This window comes from Ictalurus punctatus, chromosome 9, assembly GCF_001660625.3.
Source record: "Ictalurus punctatus breed USDA103 chromosome 9, Coco_2.0, whole genome shotgun sequence".
In the NCBI taxonomy this organism is placed as follows: domain Eukaryota; kingdom Metazoa; phylum Chordata; class Actinopteri; order Siluriformes; family Ictaluridae; genus Ictalurus; species Ictalurus punctatus.
This window is the reverse complement of record NC_030424.2, coordinates 28,787,614-28,799,267: the sequence shown is the minus strand read 5'-3', so window position 1 is coordinate 28,799,267 and position 11,654 is coordinate 28,787,614. Positions and strand designations below refer to the sequence as shown.

General features: G+C 43.1%; 1 protein-coding gene across 1 annotated transcript; it reads right to left on the bottom strand.

Moving 5' to 3' along the window:
• Window positions 1–6,129: 6,129 nt before the first annotated feature.
• On the bottom strand, window positions 6,130–10,178 carry gjb3 (gap junction protein beta 3). The gene is made up of 2 exons (XM_017476006.2): window positions 10,026–10,178; window positions 6,130–8,430 (listed from the first exon to the last, which is right to left on the bottom strand). Exon 2 carries the CDS (start codon window positions 8,268–8,270, stop codon window positions 7,422–7,424), a length of 849 nt encoding a protein of 282 aa, XP_017331495.1. The 5' UTR covers window positions 8,271–8,430; window positions 10,026–10,178; the 3' UTR covers window positions 6,130–7,421.
• Window positions 10,179–11,654: the final 1,476 nt, after the last annotated feature.

Below are 11,654 nucleotides of genomic sequence, written 5' to 3'. Positions count from 1 at the left end.
CTCAGTTTGGCTTCGTTTCATGTGCTTGATTTGTAATTTTGGAGGCGTTGGTTTTTTTAAAAAAAAAAAAAAAAAAAAAAAAAGGAGAAAAGCGGTCTGTTTATATAACGTCTAGTTTAAACGGAATCTTATCTACTTCCCGAACTCGCTGTTTTTCCGCATTTCATTTCGGACATCGGAGACACGAGCTTCCTCTTTGAAATAGCAGGCTACTGTAGTGAAGGAGGCGTCTAAATCCTTACACGCTCGAATTGCGCAAGGAATGCAAGCGTATTATCATCCAAATGACTTCTAACTGAATTCCTACCGGATTCCGGAGCAATTTCAGCCCCGGATGTCTAGATCATTTACGCTTTTCTGGCAACGAGCTTCAGGAACTCGAAAAAGCTTAGGTCTGAATTTTATTCGCCGTTTTGGTACAAAGTGACACAGTGAAGGTTTTTTGTTTGTTTGTTTGTTTGTTTGTTTGTTTTTGAATTGAATACTCCGTTTCAAGAGTAGCTACGACTGTCTTTAGCTCGAACAGCACAAGGTCGGGGGACACCCCGGACGGGGTCCCAACCCATCGCAGTGCACGATCGCGCACGCGTCCGCACACTACCGACGATTTGGAAAAGCAAATCGGCCTACGGCGCACGTCTTTGGATTGGGGGAGGAAACTGGAGAACCCAGAGGAAACCCCTGAAGCATGGGGTTGGGGAGAACATGCGAGCTGGAGTTGGGATTCGAACCCCCAACCCCGTGGGTGTGAGGCAAACGTGCTAACGACTAAGCCCCCCCCCCGCAGTCTTTCTGCCTTATTGCGTCACTTTTTATGCTTTCTCACGGTGTCCTGTTTTTCTCGATCCTCTGTTTATTTATGCTTAGTCATCTCTCTCGCGCTAGCATTCCAGGTATGTCTGTAGTACGTGGGAATGAACTGAGAAAGCAATCTTGCTGATTCATTTCCACCTGCACAAGCACGTAGCACACGAGCCTCACCATGTAGACAGGAACCTTAGCAGGAACTTTTACGTGCTAACCGCTAAGCCACCGTGCCCCCTCTGTTTGTGTGATAATTGTGCAATGCAAATGTGTGACCTCCATTTTTATTATTATCGTTGTTGTTGTTATCGTTCTGTCGGATGCTATACTGGTCGGTCTAAGCTTTCCATGCTCGCTAGCTGCGTTAGCCCTGTATTTCATGCTAGTTACAGAACTAAAGAAGCCAACGTTGGACATTCACATCTTGGCTGGTCGTCTACAATCGGAATAGAGTCACAAATTGTGCAAACGTTTCCCCTTCTTCTCGTGTTTCTCTTCATTTTCTGGATTCTAGACAGGTAAGTCCGGTCCATTTCGAAAAAGTGTGACGATTCCAAAATATTCCAGCGCAAGAAGTCCCACACGCTAGCTTGTGAAATGAGACGGGGCCGCTTCAGGGGAGGTTTTCATGGACCGGTTTACGTATACACGCTCGGTCAGACCCGGGGGTAATTTCCTTTCGAGAGGTGGGAGGAAACCTGCGAAGCTCTGCAGAGACGGCGACCCGAGCACAGAATCGAACCGGGGACCCCGGAGCCGTGAGGTGGGTTTGTGTCGATCGGATAGTTTTAACCGAACTGTTCCACGTAGTTACAATCTCTGTTCTTCTGTAAAACACGTTCCTCTGTTTGTACAACTGGAGCTCACCTGTCTTGCCTGACCACATACGAATGTGTCATATGTTTACACGCCCTTGCACGTTAGCGGTCACGCAGGTGTGTCACCAAAGAACATTCTTATTACTGTTGACTCTCGTCAATTTAGCAAACGTCCTTCAGATTTGGAGAATTTCACACCAACGGAGCCTGGAAAATCATTGTCGTGATCTAATCACTTATCAAAAATGATGGACGTGATTGATGTGACGTTATTTATTATATAAGACAAGATTCGCGAGATAGATAAGATGTCGTTAATTCGACATTCCATGGATGTTCTGAATTACAGACGGGTTGTCTGCGTATGCACTACGTAATGGTAAATGGCGCATTTATATAGCGCTTTACGCTGCGTCTCATTCACACACCGATGGTAGCAGAGCTGCCACGCAAGGCGCTAACTTGCCATCGGGAGCAACTTTCAGGGTTCAGTGTCTCGCCCAAGGACACTCCGGCGTGTGGAGTCACCCGGGCCAGGAATCGAACCGCCGACCCTACGATTAGTGGACAACCCGCTCTACAACCTGTGCCACAGCCGCCCTTGTGAATGATAACGAGTCGTTATTAATCATGTATACGTTACAGCACAGTGAATTTTTTTCCCCCGCATGTCCCAGCATGTTAGGAGGTTGGGGTCAGAGCGCAGGGTCAGCTTTGATACAGCGCCCCCTGGAGCAGAGAGGGTTAAGGGCCTTGCTCAAGGGCACAACAGTGGCAGCTTGGCGGTGCTGGGGTTCAAACCCCCGACGTTCTCATGAGTCACCATGTAGGATTCATGTTTAACTCCGTCCCGTCCTCATGTTCCCCAACATCTCCTTGTGCCTCTCAGCTCGGCGTGAAATCTTTCCCCAGCCATCTATTTTCCATACCACTTATCCTCCACGGGGTCACGGGGTGCCTGGAGGATATCCCACGGAACATGGGGCCCGAGGCGGGAGACACCCTGGACGGTGTATAGCACCATCGCACACTATGGACAGTTCGGAGATGCCAATCGGACTACAAAGCGTGTCCTTGTTTGGCGGAGGAAACCCCGAAGCACGGGGAGAACACGCACAACTCCAAGCGCACAGGGTGGAGTTGGAATTCGAACCCCGGAGATGTGAGGCAAACGCACTAACCCGCCATGCCCCGACCGCAAGTTTTTCACCATTCTAGCCTTTCTACCTTATCGTGTCACTTGGTCAGTTTCGACACAGTGCCCCGTTCTTCTCGATCCTTTGTTTTGTTTTTCTGTCGTCTCTTAGACGTGTCTCTAGTCAATGCAAGCTACACGTGTGACTCATTTCCTCCCAGACCTACCTGCACAAACACGTCACATGTAGCCTTCATCATTCAGGCATATCCAGTCCTTACACGGAACTTGAGCGAGTAAATGACCTAAAGGATGTTTTTTTTTTTCTGAAAACGGGCCAGTCTGACAGCAAAAACAGAACAACGATGAGGAAATATCACGTATTATACAGATTTAGAGACGGCTTCCCAATTGTGCGGACAGAAGGAAGTAACGCTGAATGATGTTCCTACCTGTTAAAGGAACAAACCGTGTTCAGAAATCCGAAAAATCATCCTGTTCGTATGAAACCGGCTCGAGAAAGTCAAACACGTCCTACTTTATTACCCTGTTGGGACTCTTTCTACACGACATCCGACGGTTAATCTAAAAAAAAAAAAAAAAAAAGATGCTGAAGGCGCGTCGACGACGTCACGCTCGTCCGCCATGTTTGCAGGGGGCAAACCGTCACGTGCAAGGACTTGTGGGTAATATTAGCGGAAAAACTGTCCACGGACCCGCGTTTCGAAAATCTACCGGAAATAGTAGACCCTCCGGGTACGTTCGGGGTACCCGTCTGAACGTGTCACGATTACGGGACACACGCGAATTCTAATCTCGGGTACGGTTTAGGATAGGACGGTTTAGGTGAATCGGGACGCAGTTGGAGGAATGTATACAGAACCTGTAAAGATTGCCTTATAGGGACAAACGAAGAACTTTTAAGGGTTCTGGATGGAACGTTAAGATAGATCTTAAGCAGGGGTGTCCGATCTTATCCGGAAAGTTCCGGATTAGTGTGGGTTCAGGTTTTCATTCCAACCGAGCAGAAGCTACGCCTCATTCCACTTAAAGCCCAAAGCTCAACTGATTAAACAGGTGGAATCAGGTGTGGCTCCTGCTTGACTGGAATGAAAACCTGCACCCACACCGGCGCGTTCCGGGTAAGACTGGACACCCCTGATCTTAACTATGAAAGAGTCTGATACAGCCTATATTATATAACCTCAGCTCTGATTAAATCAGATTGGATCAGTGCCATGGCGTAGCTCAAGATCTGATTAGATTCTGCACGCAAGGATTTATCATATAAAACCAGTTCACATGTCGGTTAATGTATATGTGTGTGTGTGTGTGTGTGTTTAATTAACTGTGTAATGTAAGACTGCAAGGGCTTATTACCTCATTTTGTTGTGCAATATGCAGGATGATCATAACGTCGGCTTTCCTCTCTTGCCGAAGTATAAAACGTTGTCTGTAACCGCAGGCCGTGAAATCTTTTCCGGATGTTTGTTGTGTTTTGACGTCTGAACACTTTCTTTGTTGCTTGCTTTTCTTGGTGAAGTGTTTTTCTTGCACTTAAGGGCACTGCGTTCCTTTCTTTAAAAATTCCCTTAAGCTTGATTTGGCACACGTGCGATCATCGTACTGGTTTCGTAATGATAATGGATTACATTTCCTAGTAGGCCATTTGTTCCACGTGTAAATCTGATCCGGATTTAAAACGCTTGCGGGGACGCCGTTATAGGAAAATAAACGGCAGGTCGGTACGAGGTAGCGGAGTTACTGTCGCCACGCGGAAGTGGATTACTTTCCCATAAGAACGCATCCCGAAGTGTTTTATTTCCCCTATACCACAGCGGTCCGCCGACAGTTACCGTTTTGAGTTATTTAAAGAATAACGCGCCATGCTTTTTATCCGTTTAAAGTTACGTTTAATGTTGTCCACGAGATACATCGTACTGTTCTTACGTATGTCACGGCGGGTATAAATAGTCACTCTTCGACCTTCTCGCTCATGAAGTGCCAGTCATATCGTCTTTCTAGTCTCACAATTACTTACCCGCTTATCCGTCAGGGTCACGGGAAATCTGGAGCCTGTCCCACGGAGCATAGGGCTTGAGGCGGGGTACACGCTGGACGGGGTGCCAATCCATCGCAGGGCACACAATCACACACTTTCACGTTCACACACATATCCATACACTACGGACACTTTGGACACGTCAATCAGCCTAACGTGCACGTCTTTGGACCGGTGGAGGAAACCGGAGTACCCGGAGGAAACCCCCGCAGAACAGAGGGAACATGCAAACTCCACACACACACACACACACAAACACACACAGGGCCGCAGCGGGAATCGAACCTCCGACTCTGGAGGTGTGAGGCGCATGTTAAAAAAAACAAAACACACACAGACACAATTCTTAATTTCTTTTTATTGACCAAGGACAAGACATAATATACTTTGTATATATATATATATATATATATATATATATATATATATATATATATATATATATATATATATATATATATATATATATATATATATATATATATATAAATAGACAGCTCTTGATGTGGCCACAGCTGGAAACATGAAGCAGCATACTGTTCCATAATTAAAGGCCTTAGGAAGAAGCAGCTTTTCTCGTTCCGTTCATTTCAGGCTCAATTCGCTTTTAAGTAAACTCTCACATTCCACGTCCCTCGGCTTGACTCGACACGCCACTGACTCACGGACGTCTTAGTCAAGGCTCGACGAAGAGCAAACAATCCGCTGGGATAAACCCGACACTGGAGAAGAAGCACGGATCTGCTCGTTCTCGCCGGTGTGTAGCACCGCATGCACGTTCACATTAGTGCTGCATTTACCTGATTGTTATCCGTATGATGATGATGATGATGATGATTATTTGCTATGGATGTTCTGAAACCTTCTTGGCTTTGATCCGTGGCAAGTCTGCGCAGGTCTGGAATGTTAACACCCCCCCTCAGGCAAACGGTCTCTGATGTAAAGCCGGGTTTATATAACTCTTGTTCAGGGACACACCCTGACCTCAATTACCACTTTCAGTAAACAGCTCAAGAAAACGTTCCATCGTACAGTTCATTTGTTTTGATTACTGTAATATTAGTTGCGTAAGTTTCATTTTATTACCTGCTTTATTTTTTACGTTTGTTGTTGATGGGTTTATTAGCGTTCTTCCTGTGTAGCGTTGTTTCAATATAAAGTATTTTGAGCTGCATTTTTGTATCAAAAGTGCTCTATAAAGTCATTATTCTTCTTCTTATTATTATTAATAATAATAATAATAATATATTCCATGTTTGCTTATTAGATCTGTCTCTGCATCTCACGCCGTCTGTCTCCTGGATGCTCTGTGTTTGTTTGTTTGTTTGCTCAGAAGTGATTTTGTTTTCACGTATACCAGCACCACGCCCTACTAATTTTCAGGTAGGAATGTTCGGACTGTAAGAACATATTCCATGAGACCTCGGAAGACATTAATATTCCATTTACCACTCTTGTTTATTGTAAAAAAAAAAAAAATTATTTAAAAAAACAACAACAACAACAACAACAACAACTGCTACGTGGCAGTAGTTTAGGAATGATGAAATAAACAACAACAACAAAAAATTCTACTGAGCTGTGGAAAATCCTGCTTCACACCTGTGACGTCATGAAGCTCGTTAAAATCCCGACAGCAGTCCGAAGGTGTAGAAGACCGGTCTGTAAAGGTATTACAGTGGCATGTAGGAGATCCTCCCTATCTGCCCTGCCTGGAACGGTGAAGCTCAGAAGTGTGTACATTCTCGTCCTATATACATATATATATATATATATATATATATAAAACCATCAGGTTGATTCTGTCCTTGCTAGCCTTTGTCTACACTGTGAAAATAAAGAATGTGTGGGAAAAAGGCTAACAGGCAAGTCAATATCCAGTGAAAAGAGAGAGAGAGAGAGAGAGAGAGAGAGAGAGAAAACCCAGCAGACAGGTGTTCGTCGCTGTACTGGAGATCCTTAATGGAGGACAATAAAGTGCCTGTATGACAACAATTCAAAGAACCAGACAAAGAAGGGGGGAAAAAGGCAACTGGAGAAGCTTTGAACCAACTCGCTGAGACCTCCATGTTTGCTTTTGCTAACGCCGTCTCTGCTAACTTATTCAAATCCGCCTAAAGTGTGATCCCTAGTCGTTTAGTGTGTGTGTGTGGTTCAGCCATTGTGTTTCAGTCGTCGTTTAGTGTCAATGTTTCACCCAAATCTACAGAAAGCTTTTGGAACTCCGTCTGAATTTTTAAGAACTGCTGAGAGTTGATCAGAAATAATATATGAAGTTTTGATATAAAGTGATGTACAGTGCTTCCGGAGATCGACATCAAGGGCAAGAAGGAAAAGAAGTCTGAGAGGTGAAAATGGTTCTGAGACTGGGTCGATCTCAATCAGTCCTGCATTTACCTCCATCTGACACTACGAGCAAGTGAATCTCCATCCTAAAGCAAGGTAGGGTCAGAGGGATTCCACTGCAAATGCTCTAAAAGTTTGTGGACCACAGGCGAGAGCTCAGATTTCATCTTGTTCTTGTGCTCAAAGTGCATGGAAAATCTCGCGCTCTCTCTCTCTCTCTCTCTCTCTCTGTCTACAGACGAGTGGATCTCCAAAGTTAGGCCAAGCTAAGGTTAGGAGCCGAAGCCCTCATGTAAACACTCATCTTGTAATCCATAGGCGGGACGTTCAGATTGACCTTGGGCTTGTACTGGTTGTGCTCCATGGTTTGCATGGGGAACGTGCAGTTGCTATCCTGGTCCCGAAATTGATGCTTGCACAGAGGCACGCCTTGCTCGTGATGTGTCTTCGTCTTCTTGGCACAACCTGAGATGCGCTTGGCCAGAAGATAAAAGATCTCACAGATGTTGAGGACAATGCAGATGCCTGAGGCGCCCACCATGAAGTAGGTGAACATGGTCTTTTCAGTGGGCCGGCCGATGTAACAGTCCACCACGTTGGGGCATGGGAAGATCTGGCACTTGACGACTCGTGGCAGCTGAAAGCTATGGTAGATGTGGTGGAGGATGTAGAGAAAGCCCACCTCAATGCCTGTCTTGACAAAGAGACTGATTAGGTAGGTCCACCAGAGACCACCGTGCTTCTTGCCCGTGTCATCGTAGAGCTTGGCATCGGCGCCGTGTTTGGCACGGTACTTGCGTTCCCGTTCATCCCGATACTTGACGTGCATGACCACAAGGAGCGACGGGCACGTGACGAAAATGAGCTGCAGCGCCCACAGACGGATGTGCGAGATGGGGAAGAAGTAGTCGTAGCATACGTTGGGGCAGCCCGGCTGCTTGATATTACAGTCAAAGTCCTTCTGATCGTCACCCCATACTCGCTCTGCCGCCACCACGTACACCAGGACACGGAAAACGAAAACCACCGAGAGCCAGATGCGACCGAACGCCGTCGAGTACTTGTTCACCCCGCTGAGCAGGGCCTGGAACATCTTCCAGTCCATGGCTCTGATTTCTTCAAGCTCCCTTTTATACTCTTTTTCTTTTCTTCACACCACTTGATCTCTCTCTCTCTCTCTCTGTGTCCCACTCCTTCTAATTTGTCTTTCTTGTGTACTCGATTCTTCTTCCAGCTTCCTGTATGTATTTTTCGGACGATGCAACCTGGGGACAAAATAAAAAAAAAAATAACAAACCAGAAACAAACAGAAGGTTAGTATAAGGTAGAAAGTGACCAAAATTTCCCCAAACCAAAAAAAACCAAACAAAAAAAAACACAACATAATTCCTATTGTAAAATGATCTGGCTGCTAGCTAGCTAGCTAACATTAGCTATGTGGAAATCTAGCCAGTGTTATTCCTCCTAGCTAATCACACGTAGCTATTCAGTTAAAACATAAAGATGACGCTTATGAACAAACTGCTCAGTTCGAATAAACGGCAAATCGTCGAGTTTGATCTGAAAATCGGTCGAAGCGATATGCCTCGATGCCTATGTCATTTTTTCTTAAGCCTTAGCTTGCAAAGTGTCCTCCTCATCAGCTTAATAAAGCCGACCCGTTTCACGTCACTGCGAGCGCTGAGATTTAATCCGAGACCAAAAAGTTAACCAGTCACGAATAGTCGCAAATAGTCACGAAATTCACTCTAGCTTAAAAAAAAAAAAAAATATATATATATATATATATATATATATATATATATATATATATATATATATATATATATATATATACACATAAACGGTCCCCTAAGCACGTTTTTCTTTTTTTTCTTTTCTCTCTTTCTTTCAAAAAGTCGACGTTCCAGTTTAAGTTCCTCGATCATACTTGTCGTATAAATGGCCGCGGCATGTTATGAATAAACATAAAATACACACTCAGCGCACGCGGATCTTTTGGAATGTTTGACTATTTTTACTGTTGTCGAACCAGCTTAACAGAACCTTTACCTCTTACTCAAACTGAATAATAACTGACCACATCTTCAGATTTCCACACACTGTGCCCTAGTAATAAAACAACAACAACAACAATGAAAAAAATCTTATAAAAAAGAAGCAAAACAAACAAACCTGTAGCACAGTCTGAGCAATAAGTTAGATATTAAGAAAATCCACATGGTCCGAACACTTAAGTCCACTTAGGTATGACTCCAGCAGTGCGAGAGTTCGATCACCACTAACTTTTCTTTTCTTATTCTCTCTCTTTAAACAAACTTTATAAAGTGTACATAGCTAGCAAACTCGAGCTACAAACATTATCCCTGTGTATGGTTTATTAATACGCTTATTTATGAAGGTTTATACACTTGGTAAAGTTTGATTTTTACAGGAACTGCAAAACACTAGTGCTGGATCTGTATTTACTTTGTTTAAAAGCTTTAAAAAGTGTAGGTTTTTATTATTATTATTATTATTTATGCAGCATAGATATAAGATATATAGACCTTGAATAACTCAGGTGTGTCAATATAGTGGCTAGTGCTGGAGTCAGTCCTGTAGTAGAATATAAATAGATAAATAAATAAATAGATAGATAGATAGATAGATAGATAGATAGATAAATAAATCAGTGCTGTTGTTGCATGTAGTAGTGTTAGTATCTTTAAACACATTTTTTGCTTCCAGTTTTCTAACAATATTTGTTTATATAGATGTTATCTGCCTATAATTAGTTTGTCTGTACTACTATTCCTGGTCTGCTGTACATGAAGTTACACTACACATGGAATAAAACTGTGTCTGAAAGTCTACTTACAGTAATGTGAGGAATGATTCCACTCTCAGGTCGGTTTTATTGCCTTATCGGTGGAAATTATCCGCCGTTCAGAGGACTTGAAGCTGGAAGTGTGGGTCAAAATCATTTTGGGAGGGTGGAGTATACATTCTCCTGCTCTTAGGAAATAGGTTGCCAGATTCCGCATTTTAACTCCTTAGGCGTTTTTAATGCGGGGTGAGATATGGACTTAAAAAACTAATTAGATATGATCTGTCACAGTAATATCTTTACCAATGGCACACTGTTTACTCTATATCTATAGAAAGGTTTATTATGCATGGTTGCCAAGTTGGAGAAAGTTTTTTTTCTTTTTTCTTTTTTTACTGCTCCATCCAAACACAGTGTATAATGCAAGGTTAGGTTGCCAGATTCAGGACCAATTACTTCCAAGCCTATATATATATATATATATATATATATATATATATATATATATATATATATATATATATATATATATATATATACACACACACACATTTGCAATGAACCTAATCCCCAATCCTGCACATCTCAACCCCATGATAACAGTAACTTATTATTAATATGAATACATTTGAATATATGAGTTTTATGAGAATATATGAGAAATTTAAGTTCAAATATGGTGGAGGCATTGTAATGCTCTGAATGTTGAATTCCTCAAGACTTAGACTCCAAACTGGAATGCTGGACAACTCGATTATTAATTAAATGACTTTTAATGATGTAGTCGTCTAGCTTGAATGACGAATCAAAAGTTGCATAAGCACGACTGTTCATTTTACAGGAAGGTAGAATGAGCAATTATCGCACTTAATCTAGTCATTTGACGTGACCACATATGGCAGACTGTAGATGAATGAATATTAATGCAATTATACGGCATGAAATGAGAAAGGAATCCAACACAACTGGGGGGTGCGGTTTTAGGAAACTAATCCGTGGGGATAACCCAGAGTTACCATTACCACCTGGAAGTGGATTATATTCCTATAACAGCAAACTCTTTATTTCCTCTTCTATCATTAATCAGTCACTTCTCAAGGCTAACCATTTTTTATTTATTAAAGACTGACACATTATATATTACATTTGGTTCATGAGGAAACCATGACGTGTCCTGAGAACCCTTTTATTATTTTTATATTTCCGATTCATTAGGTTTTTTTTCCTATTAATTATTATTTTTTATTTTTTTGTGCCTAAAATGATAAATAAAAGGGAGCACGGTGGGTTAGTGGTCGGCACGTTCGCCTCACACCTCCAGGGTCGGGGGTTCGATTCCCACCGTGATCCTGTGTGTGTGTGTGTGGAGTTTGCATGTTCTCCCCGTGCTACGGGGGTTTCCTCCGGGTACTCCGGTTTCCTCCCCCAGTCCAAAGACATGCATGGTAGGCTGATTGGCGTGTCTAAAGTGTCCGTAGTGTATGAATGTGTATGTGACTGTCCAGGGTGTACCCCGCCTTGTGCCCCGATACTCCCTGGGATAGACTCCAGGTTCCCCGTGACCCTGAAAAGGATATAGAAGATGGATGGATGGATAGATGGTATAGAAGATGGATGGATGGATGATAAATAAATTCGTTTTCAAGGTACACTGCATCCACTAACTCAGGTGAAAGATAC